General features: G+C 40.9%; 2 protein-coding genes across 2 annotated transcripts; both read right to left on the reverse strand.

Moving 5' to 3' along the window:
- Nucleotides 1–2617: 2617 nt before the first annotated feature.
- On the reverse strand, nucleotides 2618–6796 carry cfl1l (cofilin 1 (non-muscle), like). The gene is made up of 4 exons (XM_080781721.1): nucleotides 6673–6796; nucleotides 5387–5679; nucleotides 4989–5065; nucleotides 2618–3365 (listed from the first exon to the last, which is right to left on the reverse strand). The coding sequence occupies exons 1-4, from the start codon at nucleotides 6673–6675 to the stop codon at nucleotides 3247–3249; spliced, it is 492 nt and encodes a 163-aa protein (XP_080637847.1). The 5' UTR covers nucleotides 6676–6796; the 3' UTR covers nucleotides 2618–3246.
- Nucleotides 6797–8377: 1581 nt separating this feature from the next.
- On the reverse strand, nucleotides 8378–20575 carry LOC308328521 (calpain-2 catalytic subunit-like). The gene is made up of 21 exons (XM_080782403.1): nucleotides 20159–20575; nucleotides 19401–19470; nucleotides 18123–18241; nucleotides 17807–17940; nucleotides 17333–17501; nucleotides 17127–17210; nucleotides 16785–16870; nucleotides 15556–15630; nucleotides 14012–14172; nucleotides 12954–13126; nucleotides 12769–12780; nucleotides 11931–12142; nucleotides 11612–11648; nucleotides 11389–11454; nucleotides 11223–11280; nucleotides 11077–11141; nucleotides 10818–10886; nucleotides 10403–10481; nucleotides 10057–10173; nucleotides 8756–8814; nucleotides 8378–8525 (listed from the first exon to the last, which is right to left on the reverse strand). The coding sequence occupies exons 1-21, from the start codon at nucleotides 20402–20404 to the stop codon at nucleotides 8502–8504; spliced, it is 2115 nt and encodes a 704-aa protein (XP_080638529.1). The 5' UTR covers nucleotides 20405–20575; the 3' UTR covers nucleotides 8378–8501.
- Between the last annotated feature and the right edge of the window lie 184 nt (nucleotides 20576–20759).

The following is a 20759-nucleotide window of genomic DNA, read 5'->3' on the forward strand; positions in this document are numbered from 1 at the left end:
CTTTCTGGACTTTGAAAGCAGTTTTAGCTGCAATACCACAATGTCCTGAGGTGGTGGGGGTGCTGATATGCAGATTATTTAATACTAGATAAAACCAGCAATGGTGTTCATTGTAAACAAAGTGGAAATGCAAATTTGGAACTGAAGACTGGGGGCTGTATTTTGCGTGTCTTAAGTACCAGGTCTTATTACCTAACTTGAGTAAACTAAAGACCTGGAGGCGTGATCAATGCTCTTTGGCTATTCTGAGTGGCCAAAGAGCATTGATCACGCCTCCAGGTCTTTAGTTTACTCAATTTTTTTAAAGTCCCCCCATTCTGTGTTTCCTTGAACTGGAGGTCTGAAAGAAATCACATCTTGAAGGTATAATAATGAGTGGCATTCCCCGTTAATTGTAGTCTATCAAATTCATGAAAATATAACTTGTTAAATCAAAATGAGTCAAATCAAATGAGAATTGGCCTATGTAAGCCAAATAGTTTGGCCCAACCACCTTGTAAGGTTATATATTGACGATAACAAATCAAAATGGAATAATATAGATAGTGCAAATACAAATTCTGAAGTAAAATCAATAGACTGGGAAGAGAGCATTTGGTTTTCATTCCAACCCAAACCATTGAGTTTCAGCCCAAAATGTTAATTGGCTTGTTATACCTTGCAAGTACTCCAGGCTACATTTGGTAAAATGTAACATGGGGTGCTATAGTCCAGTGATACTCAACCTCAGGCCCGCGGGACCATTATGACTGGCCCACCAATGAAAATCTGGAAAATGAAATAAAAATAAATAAATCTGAATGAAGTTATCTTTAATTACATTATTATAAGTAATACTATTAGAGTTGTACTATTACTCGAACGAAAATAAAAGCTTGGGGGGGGGGGGGGGGAGATGCAATGCAAATGAAAGACATATACTGTGTATCCCTATTCCCTGACATAATTTTATAGCTAAACGGACAGAATTCTATTTTATTTGAATGATGAAACCCAGCTGCCATTAATAGTTGGAAATGGAAATGGAAATTGCGGAAATTGCGGAAATGGAAATTGCGGAAATTGTAATTGCGGAAATTGCGGAAATGGAAATTGCGGAAATTGCGGAAATGGAAATTGAGGAAATTGCGGAAATGGAAATTGCGGAAATTGCGGAAATGGTAATTGCGGAAATTGCGGAAATTGCTCTTCACTTATAGCTCTCTATTTTCAGGTAGATTGTTTTATTTTACTCAGTCAGCCATATCACTACTCATTTTGTTTCATGAAAAAGGTCATAGCTGGGTAATCTATTTTCAGGCAAATTGTGTTTATTGTATTTTATTTTACTCAGCCATAACAATTTATTTTCTGTTAACCAACTTGCTGGCTGGCAGGCAGGCAGACAGCTACTCATAGACAGGCAGACAGACAGACAGCTACTCATGGAGAATTGGACAGGCAGGCAGTCAGACAGCTACTCATAGACAGGCAGACAGACAGCTACTCATGGAGAATTGGACAGGCAGGCAGACAGCTACTCATGGACAATTGGACAGGCAGGAAGGCAGACAGCTACTCATAGACAGACAGACAGCTACTCATGGACAATTGGACAGGCAGGAAGGCAGACAGCTACTCATAGACAGACAGACAGCTACTCATAGACAATTGGGCAGGCAGGCAGACAGCTACTCATAGACAGGCAGACAGACAGCTACTCATGGACAATTAGGCAGGCAGGCAGACAGCTACTCATAGACAGGCAGACAGACAGCTACTCATGGACAATTAGGCAGGCAGGCAGACAGCTACTCATAGACAGGCAGACAGACAGCTACTCATGGACAATTAGGCAGGCAGGCAGACAGCTACTCAGACAGGCAGACAGACAGCTACTCATGGACAATTGGACAGGCAGGCAGACAGACAGCTACTCATAGACAGGCAGGCAGACAGCTACTCATAGACAGGCAGACAGTAAGACAGCTACTCATTGACAGACAGACAACTACTCATGGACAGACAGACAGGCAGGCAAAGAGCTACTCATGTTATGTTATTATAACAGCTACTCATGTTATGTGCAATAATTTGTGCAGTTATGGAAACAGCTCTTTGTTTATGCAAGAACATGTAACACATTTATTTATTTACATATGTGCATGCACATTGTACTTTGATACATTTTGCGAAAATAAAGCAATTGAAAGAGAGAAGTTATCAAGTATCATTAATGTCGTAATTTTATCTACTGGCCCCTGGCCCCTTGCCATTTTTGTAATGTGGCCCACTGGTAAATCTATTTGAGTATCCATGCTATAGTCCACACCATAGGCTGAAAGTTTTGATCCTCTGCCAAGTTTTATTTTTGTTTAGTTTTTACTCTTAAGATCCAGACACCCAGAGCCGAATAATAAGCAGAACCAAAACATATGGGTTCATGCACATGCAGTATTTTTAAAACCATCATAACTGAATGTTTACATGAGCACAGCTGCCCCGGGCGGCAGGCCTCCTTTGACAGGTTGGAACCTCATTTGACATGTTTCAAGTAAGCTCCCTCTCGTCAAATTGATCACAACTTCACTTTTAGCAGTCACTATAGTAAAATGAAAAAGAATGCACACGTCTACCATTACTGGTTACAATTGGCCGATTTATTTAACAGAACACTGGAGGCAGCAGAATGATTAGATACATTTGTGTAACTTAACAGCAGTGTGAACTTGGCTCTGTTCTCTTTGTTAGTCAAGTGGTGCCCAGTAAAGCTGTATTAAAGTAAGTTACATCATGTAAAATTAAATTGTCATATCAAACTAAACAATGTTTCCACTAACTCAATTGAGAAATGTAACAGTCTGATCTGATAAACAAAACAAAAAAACAATGCAATGCAATCGTTATTTAAGTCACTATGTGTAGTAAACAATATGCTTAAGAAACTTAAGCAACTTAAAAACAAATGCTAAATGTCAAACATGCATTTTTCTGAAACCTGAAACTAGCAAAAGATAATTACTATAAACTATGGGTTTTACAAATTAATATACACCTGAACAAAACTTTTCAGAAACAAAAACAGTGTCACTAACAGTTGGTTTACATGTGGACTTTGCCTCAAGTATTATCCATGGCCGTATCCAGTGATGAGTCATGAGCCCATCCTACAATCTCTTAAAAACTTTGTCAAATCCACCCCTGGATGAAAAATGAATCCAATCTATATGCATGTAAGGATAAAGTTGTGATTATCAGTCAGGCCCATTAGTTGGTATCTTTTCCTTCCAGCTGCTTTACAACTGATCTCCCTCCCAATTTGTCCACAAAGAACGCTGGATCCTTGAGGTCAGCAACGTCAGTCAACTCCCATGTATGTTTGATACCTGAGGAGCAAATAAAAGAAAAGTTACTTTGCGACACCTGTGATCTGGGACATTTGTCCCCAAAAAGCATAAATCGAGGATCTTTAACCCATTCTGGACAGGAACCCCTTTTGATGTTTTAAGCATTATTTTATAATTTAGCCATTGGAAAATAGCAAGCAAACTCGTAGCGCGGGACCGAGTGCCGCGCTACGAGCTTGTAGGTCTGCTATTTCTGAAAAATCGCAAATCTTTGAATATATCTTTGAATATAACCCTTTCAGAGGGAACGTTTTTAACTCAAATCTTTGCTTCTGGGAGAGCACCTGAACATTTTCAGATGGGGGTCGGTGGCTAATTAAATATAATTTTTCACAACACATTCATGCTCTACTCCGGATTAGAACCAAGGTCTCCCAAATTTCTACCACTCATTCAAGAACCTAAGGTCTCCCAAATTTCTACCACTCATTCAAGAACACATCCCCGTTTAGTTAAAAGAGATATTATAAGCTTCAGGCAGTAGGGAGACTACCTACAAACTACAACCACCCTGTAGATGTACTAGTTATATTGCATCAACATACTCCACAACAGCTTTCCACACACTGGGTCGGCAGTCAGAACCCATTTGTAGGTTACAGACATTTATGGGTATAAATATCCTACATTTTTATTATTTCAAAACATAATTTTTTTTTTTTTACATGCAACATTTCATGAATTGTTAACAAATTTGAATGATTTTCCAAAAGAATTTCATAAGAAAAATCCATAAATTAGAAAATTAATGTTTAAGAAATAGTCAAATAGCCCATATACAACAAGTTGTGAGCCATTTGTTTGAGTCATGAGCTAAAAAGTGTAAGAATCACTGCTCGCTGCTCTACCGATATACATTTTATTGGGGCAACCCGATAGGCAAGTGGTTAGGCACGTAGTACCACATGGGCTCTAATGCCTGACAGCCAGTTCCTGGTTCAATTCCTGGACTGCCGGACCAGTCGCTGCATTTCACTCGCCTATTCTGCGTTTCCCGTCTCTTTCCTCTAAATATCCAACTATTAAATGCTCAAAAAGCCCCCAAAAGTAACCACTTTAAATAATATTTTATGCATTAAAATAAGTTCCAGATCACAGCCTTAAAGGGCTCAGGAGGTAGTGTGGCCACTGCCTCCTCCTAGTTTCTTGTCAAAGAGTCCTGATGAGCAGGTTGATGCATTGAATGGTTGCCTCTGTTGCCTGCGTCTACAGTTAATACAACATGTTGTTGTCCTCACCATTATACCCAAGACTACTGGAGAATAAGGTAATTTGTTTGTTGTACGTGTGTGTGCACACACACACACACACACACACACACACACACACACACACACACACACACACACACACACACATGCCAGGGTCTTCTAATTTGGTTAAACACATTCTCCAAGGTTTTTTGGTCTATGGCTTAAAACATTTTTAAATTCCCATAAATAGCCAAAATCAGTCTAAGGGAATAAAATAAAAACACCAGCTGACAGATACGTTGAGGTCTAAAGCCTAATTTATACTCTTTTGCACTGCGGTGTATAAATCAGACTTTCAAATTACTTCAACAAACTTATCAAGGAAAAAAACCTTTCATATAGCCCTTACCGAGAAACTTCTTCTTTATCGCGTCCTTTGAGCTAGCATACTTCATCTTCTCTTTGACCGTTGAACAATCCGGTGCCCTGATAATAAAATAGAAGAATAATAATAAAAGAGAAACAAAACACATTTTCCAGTTTTTTTGTTGATGTTGTTCAACATATGATTAAAATCTCCATTAACCGTGGCATATGCCTACCCGTTTTAGGCATACCTTTTTCAAAGTTTCAAGATATTTCCAAAAAAACTGGGTCTACATGAGCACAATGCGTTGTGATGCATTCTGAACTTGTAGGATCGGCCATTTTTTAATAGCCAAAGTATAAAATATGGCTCAGTTGGTTAATATTACTGCACAAAATATCTAAAGTCAGTTACAGTATACTTAAACTGTGGCTACCTACCACATGATGAAGATCAATTCATTTTTTGTACTGACGGTGGTGTGGTAGTTACAGTCGTAGAGAGCATAGCGACATTCGTTGTCGGGCACCTTGCTCATGATATACTTGAAGACATTGCTTTCGCCCTGGATGTCTCTCACGTGTATTTGGGATGTGGTCTCTGGGATGATGAAGTTGCCTTCGATCATAAAGAGGCAGAACTTGACTTGATCCAGTGGGTCCTCATCTTTAAGAGTTATCCTCATCTTGTTAAACAGGGTTATTGCTTCTTCAACAACCTCAATTCCAGATGCCTGTTTCAGAACAACACAGATGTTATATAATAATATTCAAGAAAAGACTTGGCCCAAGGGTGACAATACCAGAAGAAAGGCCAAGGCGTCACCACCATATAATAATCAGTAGTAGTGGTCAGTGGAGTTTTAAGGTGCACAGGAAAAATTCCATGACAACCCAGCTACTAGTATGTGATTCTGGTTTTGTAGGAGATTTACCCAACCGAATTGAACTGATTAATCCAAAAACAAGTGCATAGCAAATGCATAGATGTACCTACTACATAGTACTTTGATAGACACCCTCCCCTTTTATCTATGCCTTGTTCATCCCAATACAGAGTAGCCTAGGAATAGATGACAATGTCACACAGATAACAAACAATACAGCATGCTCAACATTCATGGCCCTGAGGTATGTCCCTAAAATACCAATTTTGTATTTGCATCGCAATTTGAAAAAAGTTACATTTAAATAATGACAATAAAATAAAACTATTAGCCGAGATTAGACACAACAAACACGAGAGAAAGTGTTTGTTGCACAAATGCATTCTATGAGTGCAGTTTGAATGCTGAAGGCATGGCCTCTGCCACATTCCAGGTAGTGAGGAACAAGTTAACACACGTCCGCCCTGAGGCATTCTTTAAGGACAGGTTTGAAGTCAGACGAAAGATCTCTCCATTTCAGAGACAAACCAACCACACCTTGAACAAGAAACCGTTTCTCCATTCATTTAAAAAAAATATTAAAACGTTTATTTTAAAGCACACACACCCCAAATAAATGCGTGTGTAGGTCTACTACCCAACAATTGCAACAGGACGTGCACACGTTTCATTAAAAAAATGATTGTAGACATGGGGAGTGCAACTGTTGGTCGAGTTACTTACAGCGCGTGTGAAACACGCCAAAACTACAATCGACGACCACAATTAAGAATGCCACTTGAAAAACACTTGTATTCGTCTTATAATTAATATATATATATGAATTAAAAAGCCACTCACCATTTTTGACTGCTGATGATGGGTGTTAGGAACCAAGTCTAGGGGGTGAAGTGAAGAGAGGAGCTTGTTAACAGCAGCTGTGATCTGGCAGAGTAGAAGTCAAGGCGAGCAGGCGAGGTGGGTTTTAACGTTTCATTTATACTTCCGCGTGCGGCGGTGTCTCGCGGCGAAAATAGCCGATCTAAAAGCTCAGGGCGCGTCGCGTCCGCGACGCGCCGAGCTTGTAGATCGGCTTTTTTTTCGCCGCAAATCATGGCTCGGGGTGGGAGGGGACGCGTCATACACAGAGCAGAGCACCTCTGTCGTGAACGTAAAACCTGTCTCTTTCTTCTTTCTTCTCCCCTCAGGTGAGATCTGAAGAAGAATGTTCGCGTTTACATTTATTTGCACAGACACACACTTCCTTCTATCTGTGTTGCTGCGTTTTAAACAACATTTAAGGGGGGGGGGGGGGTTGTTTGTCAATATTGCGTCGTATTGGTGCCGGTGAGCTAAAAAAAACTAAAGACTTTTCATTCTCTAGATTAAAATCCCACAGGTGAGTCGACAAGGAGCCAATAAGGGGAGGGATGTGCAAATGACACCCTTATATGGAGAACAAGCCTGTCCAAATGTTAAGCATTTAGGGCGAGATGCGTTTCAATAGCCTTATATGGCAAAAGGGTGGAAAAGTTGACTGACAAGAAGCAGGCTAGACACACTCACGCACGCATACACACACACACACACACACGTTTTGCAGGGATTTTAGATTGAAATGCAACTGGGTCTATTGTTAAAAAAAAAGAAAGCATAAATATTTGGTATCAAAGCATATACCAGTCAACCAGTGTATGTGTATATATACTAGCCTACACACACACTGTATATATATATATATATATATATATTGCATTTTCTTACCAATACAGTGCAAAGTTGCATTAAAAAAATAAATATATATATATATATATATATCCATACAGTGCATCAGATGTCTACACCAAACACACATTTGTTGTAACTTGTGATTGAATATAGATGTTAGGCCTACTGCCATAACAAAATATAATTCTGAGATCAAATTGATTAATTTAGATTTATTTTCATTAACAGACTGGTTTATTTCGTTAGATGGCTCATTTAAAACAGAATTTCAGTGAATTCACGAATGGGAATGAGTAGAGGAGGAGTAACCTGGGCCCCAGTAGTGCTGTTCAGACCCCGTGGGCACACTGGACGCGTCAGGAGCGTCAGAAGAAGCTGAAGCCCTTCTTCTTCGTGGGGTTTTTAAGACAGCTGGTGGATGGAAAAGAAGCTCCACCTCCGCGCCCGACGGACGCGCTCTCCTCCGTGTCCGTTGGGCGCGGAGGTGGAGCTTCTTTTCCATCCACCAGCTGTCTAAAAACCCCACGAAGAAGAAGGGCTTCAGCTTCTTCTGACGCTCCTGATGCGTCCAGTGTACCCACAGGGTCAGAGGTGTCTCAGTAGTTTCAGAGAGATAGTTGTGGTGCTCTGTGGAACCTCGACAGGATTAAATGCATTACACATCGTCTTCTAAAAAAATCCAGCCTTCATGGCCAATTTAAAAAATTGAGATTTGAATAATGATTATGGACCAGAGGAGAGACTGGAATTCGTGTTTTATTTTCCTCAAGCTGAGAAAGTATACAATAGCAAAGAGAGTAAATACACTACTTTCAAAAACAGATCATTTTCTTTGCACAGGTAATTGTACAAGATGTTTAATGTTCAAGAAGTTAAAATATTGCCAAACAAAAGTTGCTTGTGTGTAAACTTGTAGTTCGAACTGCTCAACGGCAACAGGGACCCATTCTTCAGCTGGAGACCTATAGCAGTGACACACTTAGCCACTATGTAGAGAACACAAGAACACCAAGTTAGTACAGTCTTTATCTATCAATGCGCACGTTTTTGTAATTTAATCTATCCTTTATTTAAACAGTTGGTTCCACGTAACAAATCTAAGAGGCCAGCATCAAGATTATGTTAATATTGCAGACAAGTGACATGATACAACCATGTCTAACAGAAACAATGATCAGAAAACATGGTTGAAAAGAGGTTAAAATGTTAAACCTACCTGAAACATGTTAAACTCCACCTCACCAGACTCATTCTCGTCCAGGGACTTGAAGGTTCCTATTGTAAATGAGAACAAGAATCAGTATCAGCCATTACTTCATGAGTGTGTATTACTGTAGTGGTGGTATCTGGACAGCGCAGCAGTTGTTCCTACACTAGCCCGGGCAGTGCACCGTTACACCCCGGTCCTCCGCCTCCCCGTCTCTAATTCCATTACAATTGCAATATCTATCTCTATTTTCTCAAAGATAGAAATATACTGTGAAGCGAATATTAGAGCGTATACCCCCCCCCCCCCCCCCCCCCCCCCCACCTAATTCCATTAAAATAGAGGGTATGCAAATGCATAATGTGAATGGCAGATCGAGTGGCAAAGTCAATTTAATGTTGTTTAAAGCCATCTAATGCAATCAAATAGGACTTTTCTGTTTGGATGTATGGGCTGTCAAGGCCAGAAAGTTGTTTTTTGCCACACAGTAGGCATTCCTGCACCCTCTATATCTATTTCTCTGTTTTTGTTTCTTCAAAGACAGATATAAATGTACTGTGTAGCTAATATTAGAGGCTATAGAGCACCGCAGTCCCTCCCCCTTTCAGAAAAACGAGTGGCCCAGGAAATGAAAACCCAATGCATTCTCCCATCGGCACTTCTTATTTAATTTATTTAAAGACGGTTACGCCGCGGACAAAGCCAACTAGGATCGTGACAAATCATGACAATGAACACAATGTTTTGGGCCGATCAAATAATTTATAAGACGAAAAACAAAACAAATATTGTTGTCTCCTGACTTTCTTTTCTTCTTTCTAATGATTTGATCGGCCCAAAACATTGTGTTCATTGTCATGATTTGTCACGATCCGAGTTGGCTTTGTCCGCGGCGTAACCGTCTTTAAATAAATTAAATTAAGTGCCGATGGGAGAATGCATTGGGTTTTTCTGAAAGGGGGAGGGACTGCGGCGCTCTGTACCCCCCCCCCCCCCCCCAATGTTACTGCATAATAGGCAACAACATGCACAAATGCGCTCTGTGCATTAATTACAAAATGGTGATATCAGATTTTTCAAAGTGCGAGCGTTGTGTTATTTTCATTCTAAGAATTCATATTCTTCTCTGTTGCCCGTGCATGTTCATTGACATGTGTGGAAGTCTGCAGTGTGTGTGTGTGTGTGTGTGTGTGTGTGGGTGTGTGTTTGTTGACTGGGCAGAAGAGCACGTAGACGGAGGGCCCGGGAGGTGGCGCCCGGGCTAGTGTAGGAACAACTGCTTTGCATCTGGACATGAGGATGAACCGTACTGAAGAGAGACTCCAGGCGGACCAGGCAGCACACAAAGTTGTCAAAATCAATGGTGAGATTTGGTTCGCTATAGCGGGCAACAATAACCTGGTGCAGGGCGTTGTTGAGAGAAAAACCTTTAAAAGAAGACAAAGAACAGAGTGAATGCTTCAAATATGTGGCTGACACAGGGTAGGAATGCCTACTGGTGTGATTGAAACATTGACATTACATTGTAGAAACTGAAGTACCTAAAAAGAAATGTCGGGATAATTTTGAAATATTGGTTTAGAAGCATGTGTTTGCCCTTACTGAACAGAGGTTTCTGTGAAGAAATGGCAAACACACCCACAATTCATATCTCACCAGCATCCTCCACAGCCAGGTGCATCTCAGTGGAACTCATACAGCCAGAGTTGTCTGCATCTTTCTCCCTGTAGAGAGCCTGGTGGACATCAGGAAACATTAATGTAAACCCTACAGCCACACAATGGACACTTATCAGCTACTCTGAAACTAGAAAAAAACATTCATAGAGCTTCATTCATCCATCCCTGACTCACTGATATACGCTGGATATCAGTGAAATATCTGTGACCAGATATACCTTCTCAATAACCAAAACAGCATACAGTACCCGCTCTCACCATCCCCCCCTATATGATAACATTGAAACTAGGTTTCTACATATCTGCATCTCCCATTAGACCTTTTACTTGGGAAAATGTCAAGTGATTGCTGGAGTGTTGAGAGCAAAAAAAATACAAAGTAGTGTACACACCAGGAATCTTTCAATCTTAGTCCACAGGATCTTAAATTCCACTAGTCCCAGTTTGCCAGTTCCATCTTTCTATGAAGAGAATCAAGGAGGAAACATGAAATGATGTGTATCACAGACAACTGTGAGGGCTGATTTATACTTACAATAACCATACAACGTTGCATCGCAAAACGTTTTGAGTTTGTAGATATGCTAACTTCTTATAAATTATATAGAAATTGAGTATGACAATAGAAGGCAGAGGCAGGGCAAAGGATACATCCAGAAGGTTGACCATGTTACGGCATGTAGCCAGACTGAACCCATCAGTTTTGATGTCACTCCCTGAAAAAGATCAGAAACTGGACATGATTTTCATGCTATGAAACCATAAGTTTCTTGGATTGGAATAATAATTTTTCTTACGCTTGGTCACCACACGGTTCAGAATTCTTTGCAGCTCAAATGCAGAAATCTCAGAGTCCTAAGAGCACAAATAACATAATTTCCAGTCTTCTTTCAATAGTACATGATCAAATGTATATTTTGAAACCCAATTGAACAATATTTATTAAAATCGTAACATACTTACATGTCCAGCAAGTTTCTCAAACAGATCCTTAAACCTCTCACCAATATCATCCTCATCCACTTCAATCTGAAAGTGGAAAGAGTTCAGAATTGTCATGATCCAATACATTACAACATTAATCAATTTAAAGAAAAGGAAAGTAAACAGTCAAATCTGCATTTAATTAAAGTGAGTCAAAGTGACTAAGAATTTTGCTGTGTAAATCTTGTGCCTAAGGTTTTACCTCTTCCACATGGAACTCTACTTCGTCATCCAACTCTCTGAAAAGGATAGTGGTCACAATATGATTTGAGTATACAATAACTTGTTTTAATAAAACCATATACTGTAAAAGTGTAAAAGTCTCCTAGTGTGGCACCATAACGGCACAGTCAGATCTTGAGATTGAATCCAGCACAAGCCCTGACCCGTTTGCCAAATGCACTCTCCACCCCTTCTCCCTCATCTCTTTCTACGGTGTTACATAATGACACAAAAATGCAAGTCTTCACAGTAGGCACACCGTCAAACCATAGTTCAATCTGTGACAAAACGGAACATACTGGAAATCGGCCTGTTTCTCAGAGAACACCCGCACATAGAAGTCTCCATTCTTGTTGGGCTCAAAGGTGGAGGGGAGGATGAGGTATTCCCCAGGCGGGAGACAAAAACGGCTGGACACTTCTCGCAGGTTGGTGAAGGTCTCGGAGCGAGCTTTCGACGCGTTGCGCAAGAAGAAGTTGCGTTTCAGGTGGATTTGCCTCTTGCCAGAATCCTGGAAGATAATACACAGTATACTCACATGGGGGCACCCTAACCCTTATTTCAAGACATGCACTGTTTGTGATTACCCAGGCAGGGTATTGACACCATTGCATATTATCAGTGGTGGAAAAAGTACTCAAATGTTTTACTTAAGTAAAAGTAGCAATACTGCAATATAGAAATACTCAAAGTCCAGTACAAAAGTATTGGCATCAAAATGTACTTAAAGTACCAAAAGTAAAAGTACTCTTTATGCAGAATGTCTAATTTCAAGTTTTAAAAATCATTTGAAAATAGAAGATCTACAAGCTCACAATGTGAGTTTGTAGATTTGTACTTGAAGTTCTTAAGTACAGTACTTATGATGAATTGAACATGGTGGACCCTATTGTAAACAAGTGTAATGCTTTATGGTGTCGTCCACAGTTTTGTATTGAGTTGTGCTTGAAATGTACTGTAATTCTCCAATCTGTTAATAAATCAAATTTCAATCAATCAATTAAGTAAACCACCAATGCATATTATCATGATAATATGAAATCTTTGAATCCTTACTCATACTTCACAAGAAATTATTGGGAGATAAATCTTCACATTCAATGAAGTTATTCTGGGCCAATCTGTTTGTATACATACCTCCTCAGGCACCTAGAGGAAGCAAGACAATAGTAAAAAAAGGAAAATCAGTGAAAAAGTGAAAGGTGGTATTTCATAATCCTCTTTGCAATACAGTTGCATAAAATAGAACTGGCTTCACCATAGTGGTTTTCTAGCATTTAAGTAGCATTTTAAAAACACAATAATATAATCAATATTTCTACCTCGTAGATGGCAAATCCAACAGTCTCCATGCCCTTCCCCATCTTCCTCATGCGGCGCCTGTTCTTCTGCATCAGACCCACCAGGAATGTGCATCCCTCCTCCTCACCATCATCAGCATCATCATCCACCTCCTCCAGCTTTATTACAAACTGGGGGTTCATCCAGAAAGTATCTGGGGATGAGAGACTGGGTCAATGTGCTGCACATACATCAGATAAATGGATCGGTTAAAATACTTTACAAGTCACAATGAACAGATTTTGGTTGGTTTCAATGAAAAAACACGTAGCATAAATCTGATTTGTTGATACGATAGCTATGGTAAATGGCAGTTAAATGCCCTTGTTATAATTTATATCACGCTAACAAAAACATGATATACTTTGATTATTTTACAGCTAAAGTGTTGCCAGTCTGACGCACAGTTGTGCATGCTGCTTTATGCACAATGCAAGGATATGGCTTGGATATATTGGACATATATGGATATGGTGGCCTTTCATGAGCTATTGATCCTTATTTTGGGCATGTCATTATAGAACAATAATAATAATAATAAAATAAAATAAATCTTCAAGCTAAAGCTGCAATCAGAACAATTCATGCATTCAATTTGAACCCTTGTCTCTAAATCTATACTAGTGATTTAATTCTTGCTCAGGGGAGATAGTGGTTCAACTCGACCACATGATGGAAACTTCTCAATAAACACTACAGTTATGTTAGGCATATTGTATTAACTATTTAATTAATTAGATTGGTCAATATGTATTACTCAATGTATTTACTCAAAGTTATGGATTGCAGCTTTAAGTGCTTATCCCATTTTGGGCGGGAACCCCTTTTGGTGTTTTAAACATTATGTTCTAATTTAGCTATTTAAAAATAGCAGATCTACAAGCTCATAAGCGGCACACTACGAGCTTGTAGGTCTGCTATTTTTGAAAAATCGTGAAAATATTTATTTCAGAAAACTGGAGGATTTCGAATTTTGTTTTTAATTTTGAGGTTAGGCCTAAATGGGTTAAGGAGAAGATATTGTGGTGTTATTAGGTACTTGGATAGTTCCTGCAACCCCCAGCTGTCGAGCCCCTTCTCCATCCCTCATCAAACTCTGACAATGCCCACTTCTTGTGTTCGTCATCTGTGAGCACATCTGGGGTGAGGTTACAGATCTCCAATCGAGAATAGTGGCGCAAAAAGTCTGAAAATGATATCCTGTGGAGAGGAGGAGGAAGAAAACTTGAGTCATTTAAAAGGGATGAATGAATTTATAGTCAATATGCCAATCTGCTGTACAAGTTGCAGATCAACTAGTTTCACTACTAATCCTACACAGGGCGTAAGAGCTTAAGGCCAATTTCAGATTCAGATTTTTGAGCGGCGCTAGCGCCTCCTATATTCAGCTATAGTGTAGCTTCTTATCCCAACAAAAACATTAAATGCCATCGACAATGAATGGAGAATTTACGTCATATGTGTCTGAGCAAATCGGTAATTTTTGTGTTAACGCAAAGATTAAATATCATCATACATCATGAAGTGTATGATGATAAGAGCTCCCCTCACTTCACACAGGTGTGATTTTTATTAAAGAGATAGCCCCTTGAGATGCAGTCCCCCTTGGAAAGTCCCCCTCATTTCCAAGGGCGACCCATAAAAACATAAACAAACTAGAAATGCACTCTGTCGAGGTGCCAACTTGCGTGTTGCACACAAGTGCGCAAGCAGAGCGCCCAAGTACTGCCAACCTCTACGAACATCCTATCTATAAAAAAGCCCCTCTACCTTGAAGCGTACCTTAGTTACGTCACCTTCAACAGCCAGTAAGGGACCACCATTCTTACAGACATACAAACATATATACTGTGGAGTCTCAACCACGGTACAATACATACGTTACCTTTTACCCACCCAACATTGAAACATATCTTAATTACGTCACCATCAACAGCCAAGTATAACCACGCATACCACTTTTGATCCAGCCGACCACAGTACTTGCGCGCTCTGCTTGTGCAAGTAAACGCATAGAAAGTAGAAACATACAATACACAGATACAAATACACCTATGATGCCTTGGCTTACAGTATGTGCAATGCATGTGTGCGTGCCTATATGTCCTGGATCATCTGGCTGCAGACAGCAAGGGGTCACGTGACAGAGCAAGCCTCAGTGTCAGGGGAGGTGTGGGAGAGAGAGCAAATATGTGCAATATGGGTGTGTCTCACCTGAACTGGATTAGGCACACCAGCATGCAAAATGCAAAAGAGCTGTGGAACCGCCATGTTGAGATATGTACAGTATTGTATTCCTCTGCTGCACATAGTTAACCCTTCACTCTCTCCTATACCTACCTACCTTGAGGTCCCACCTCTTCACCTTACTTTGCCACACTTGTATTGCTCAGTATAACTTTGTTCTGGACAAAACGTGTCATGTCAAGTGCCTAAAATATTAGTACAATGTGGCTGCTCTAGTGGCAAGCTGTCAATACCCATTGGTTTCAAAGAGGAGTTGCAATTCTAAGACAGCAAAATATGAATATGTCAAAATTATAGGCAAGGTGATGAGATAGAGGTCTTTTTTGTAAGGTTTACCAGAACTCTCCATCTTCGGAACGGTCGGTCAGCCTAGCACGGTCGTCATCACTCACGTACCGCCACTCAGAGGAACTATACAAAATATACAATACATTCACAGTTGACTAGTGTACCAAAGACATTCAGAAATAAGTGAGTAGTGAGTACACAGGTTGTTGTATAAAGAGGACACGCATACAAATGGAATGTCATCCATCTGTAACACCCTAGACACAAGTACAAGCTCTGAAAACACATTTTCCACAACAACATCATTGCAATGACTCCACACTGGGTGTGTCCATGTGTGTATGTTGTTCTAGTGGTTAATGATGGTGACTAACTGAATTCCATAGGTCTTACTAGGTTGGGCTCCATTATGTGAAGTAGGTAACCAAAGGCACATTCACAACTGCACAATTGTACTGTAGTTCATCTGGCCAAACGCACTGGTTGAAAAGTCCATATATAATGGTGAAACAAATCTTATGTGTGGCATAAGGTGCACGGCATGACTCGGTTATAATTACAAATCAGACAGGAGATGAACATGTCTCAACAAGAGAGATACATAGCAAATCAAATGCATCTCTACAGTGAACATGTTAACAATGCCATTCTTATGGCGTGGCTCTACAGAAGGCTAGGAGAGTTAGTCAGTATGTTCTGTTATTATTATTTCCCCCCCCCCCCCCAGATGTTTGATAATTGTGGAGCCCCTCCCATGTCCAGCTTTGTGCATATGCATGTAGCCTAGTGTGCGTGTAAACACAAACTTTGTCCGCCATTGATAATGAATGGCCAGTTTTGAGTGTTGTAATGTGTTACATTAAAAGCTGGACATAGGATGTAATTGGCCAGAATGAGATGATGTATGATGATAAGAGCACCCCTCACGTCACACAGGTGTGATTTTTTAATGAAATATTTAACATTATGTTTTATAATTAATGTTAATGTCAATGGGGCTCTTGATCGAGCTGAAAGTTGAAATCTTGGTCAAATGTGGACTCATACATTATAGATGACTGACTGAATCACAGGCTGGCCACAGTTCTAGAGATCCACATTGGAGCCACACCGTTCCCATATACATCCAGAGGGGGGGGGGGTTCAACCAAGGCCAGAAAGAGGAGAGACATGCGAGACAAGACCAGGACCGGGGTTCAAACTCAGGTCCTTGTGGCCCACAAGGAGCACATGCACACTAACATGGTCACCAGGCACGTGAGGCCGTCATTACTTACTTGTCACTCCAGGGTCCAGTCCATTCCACCTGTCCCCAGGGGTTCCTCACCCTGATGAGCTGTACCATGTCTCCTCTGTAGTCCACCTGGACAACAATGTCAGTGTCAAATCATTCTTAATCGGAAAAAAACGGAGTACACACATACTGTACCACACCTTATACCACGTCGCTCAGTATGTCAGATGAAATTAATGAGAATAATCTGTCTTGTATCTCTGAATACCTTCTGAATGTTATCTCTTGTCATGTGAGAGGCTAGAGTTATTAGCCTAACCTAAAAGAATGGTCCATGTATCTATCTATAGAACTACTATCACAGACGAGACACCATTTCCCTCACCTGGTCTGCTCCAGTTAATGAGTAGGCATGACCTTTCACCAGTTTCCTGGACGTGATGGCTTCAGAGTCTGCTGAGCTGGTGATCTGGAAGGGGGTGAGCCATTCCAAACAAGATTCAAGTATGAGGTAAAGGCAAGAGGTAAATAACAAACTGAATAATAGAGAAAACAATATGTCTATGCTTGAAATAATCAAATCAAACAAACATCAATTGAGCATCCCAGAAGAGAGCCTCTCTCAAGGGCTTTTCGGATTATTTTGAAAAGGGGAGGTCCTGACTTCTTAAGGTCATGGCTCTCAGCGATGCCCCCAGTGAAGTCCTCAAAGCCCTCAGTGGTGGAACCTCCAGAGAGAGCCTCATAACATCCATTCACTCTAAAAGATGGGGGGGAAAGTTAAGAAAAGACCTAACTGACTGACAAACCTTTAGAGAAGATTGCTCCTTTTGAGAATGTGTGTAGTCTGTTCCAGGACGTGGTATCCATGGATGTGTTTATCTGTGTATTGTAGCTTTGAGGGTTGGGAGGGATGTCGGAGAACGTGGTGTCGAGTGGTGTGTGAATGTGTATGTATGTAGTATGTGTAAAATGCTATTTATCTTTTGGCATTATGGCACTGTTTTTATGTCAAATAATGTTATGTTATTATGTGAATAATATCATCATGTGATTTATTCATACTTAGCATAGGCCTTCTCCAGAAGGGCACTCCAGAACTCAGAACCCTCCTCTGAGTGAACAAAAAGCAGCTTCCCATCTTTGGTGGGCAATCGGTCATCAATCACCACATCCGTCCAGTCACCAAACTGCCAGAGCTGAAGAACCACAACATGACACGCCATAGAATCAATCCTCGACAATGACTCTTTTCATATGCCATAATCTTTTGCTGTTGGAGTACTGGAAGAGTAGGTTTTGGGACTGGAGGCACGGTGTGTAGGTATTACATAACATAACGGCCTCATACAGTATTATTTTATTATGTCAGAGACAGTACCTGAAAGTGAAAGATGCCGGCATAGCCCTCATCAAAGCTTTGGCCATGGGGAACAACCCGGGCCAACACCTGCTTGTTCAGAGTCAAGGACGCAATGGCTGCCAGAAGCCAGCAGTCACCTGTACACAGGAGTTGACTGTACGATTAAATACTGTCCAACAAGCACAACAAAGATTGTAAATTGTCAATTGCTAACATCAAACTAATTATAGGTCAAATATGGGACCATGATGGAAATAAGTGTTCACTTTGACAAATCATGCCTCAGGCGATGTCATTCTTTTGTTCTCTTAGAATTACCTCCATACCGGTAAAACAACAGAATGCAACCTCTCCCACACATGCATGCATGAGACTGGGTGTAGACTGAATATACCAAGTATGGAATTTGCAAATGGTGACATATGTAGACTACATCCTGTAAGCGAGTGTACTGCAAGAGGACTGCAATGGGTGTGCCCTTTTGTAAAATACTGGTCTTAAAACCTAATAATAAAACCAAATAATTTCAATGCAATTTAGTTAGTTTTTTACTAGAGATGTCCCGATACTGTATTTGTATCGGAAAAGTATCGGTATCGGCCCTTATTTGTCATATCGGTATCGGCGAATATGCCAGACTAACCCTTAGAGTATATAATGAATAGACACGGCACCCGGAGGAAACCCTGAGGCGAAATGGACATAGTGGCCGAATTCGGTATTTGCAGCGCTGGGCCAAACTCATGATGCTGGTCCGTTGACTATCATTGCGCATGTTCATGACGACACGTGAACGCTGTTTCAGTGCAATGATAGTCAACGGCCAGCGTGTTCGTGAGTTTGGCCCAATCAATCGCACAATGCACTCTGTTCCTAGCCGGAATGCAAGTGGATGGGAGGAGAAATCCGGTACCGTCTCTATTCATATATACTCTAAGGTCTAACCACCGATCCGACACAGGGGTAAGGGGTTGACACTATGGCAGGTAAATAAAATGTTGGGGCATGTTGGGCGTTTGCTTTCGAGTTTCCCAAACTCACATTTGAGTGAGGAGTCTACTATAAACACAACACAAGATATATGGCTAGATAGCTATAAACACTAACACAAGATCACAACACTGGTATCGTTATCGGCTAACAGAAATTGTGGTATCGGGAACGGATCGGGACATCCCTAGGTTTTACTTTGTTTCACTGGGCACTTCCTTCAAAGTTAAGCTACAGAAGGACTGTAGGCATTCGGGTAGCCAGGGATTCTAACTAAAAGACAGAGAGAGAGAGAGAGAGACTTACCAAGTGCTCCTTGGCATATATCAGTCCTGGATGCATCTTCAATTATGAATTTTGGATTGGAGCTCAGTTCCTGGTCAAAAACAGACAAACAGCCAGAATATTGTGTTTTTCTTTATTAAAACTCTTCCCAGTGAAGAGTTCTGATGATGAAACCTTCTTGTTGTTGTTTTGCTGCCATTTGCAGCAGGCCAATAGGCCTATTTGTACACTACTGGATATTTTAGTTAGCCTACTAACAGTAGCCATTAGGCCAAATTTTTTGATTCTCGTAGAGGTTTTTTTCGATTCTGATTCGTCAGAATCGAAAAAACCTCTACGAGAATCTAACATTTTGGGCTAAGTAGCCATGTGAAACAGGTGTTTCAGTGTTCAGTTATTCGATGATTTTTCATGGTTGACTAGCTAAAGTAACACTAACACTCCAAGACAAGTAGGCTGTAACAATAGGACAAAAATACAATATCAAAATATCCACAACTATCATAACAGGAAGCGGCACTGTCCATTTCGTAATTATCATAACATTATCAGTATCAAATAGTTACGCCACACCCAGCACCTGCACCATTTCATTTTGTCGAATGGCGACGACAGGCTTTAATCCTCAACAACAAATAGCCAAACAACAACAGTTTTGACTCCCTGGGAAAAGGGGGGAAACCTCTAGCGTATTTAGGCCTAGTGCATTATGTGAAGTGTCACGAATCATGATGCGTTGATTTAGCCATCCAAATCTGCATCCACCATGATCCACCCACCGTTGGTCTCTTCCAGGTGATTCCGCGAGTTTTGCTGGACCCTGGCCCCAGCTCATCGTACCCCAGGGAGCCGACCTGTGCTTCGAAGGTATCATCCGTAAACAGCTGTCCACACTCCAAACAGTTTCTCCTCAGTGCCTCGAAGTCCTGGTTGAGATACTTCACTGCCTGCGCGTTGGTACCGACTCCCTGCGCTTTCAATCGGTTATGTTGCAGTTTGGACGCCATCCCTGCCATGCTTGCCATTCAATGGTGTAAAGTAAACCTGTTAAACTGCGTTGGCAGTGTACTACTGTCTAGCCTCGGTCCCAGGCTTACTTATCTGCGAAAAGACTACTGTCAGGCTTTTGAATAGACGAGGTGTGCTTGTGGTGTCGATCCTCCTGGCGCACAGGTTGTTGCGAGGTGACACTCAGTGACAGTCTCCACCCTCTTTTACGCACAGGTTGATCTAACTCCCTGATAAATTCTAAACCAGGCTATAATTTCCACCTCCTCAGAGGAAGGTTGGATGACTTTACATAAAGTCATCCAAATGTCAGACAACTTTACCGAGAGGGGCTAGTCTGGTCAGATGCAGTCAGGGCATGTCTGTGATCAG

Source organism: Protomyctophum bolini (genome assembly GCF_963924005.1).
Source record: "Protomyctophum bolini genome assembly, chromosome: 14".
NCBI lineage: Eukaryota > Metazoa > Chordata > Actinopteri > Myctophiformes > Myctophidae > Protomyctophum > Protomyctophum bolini.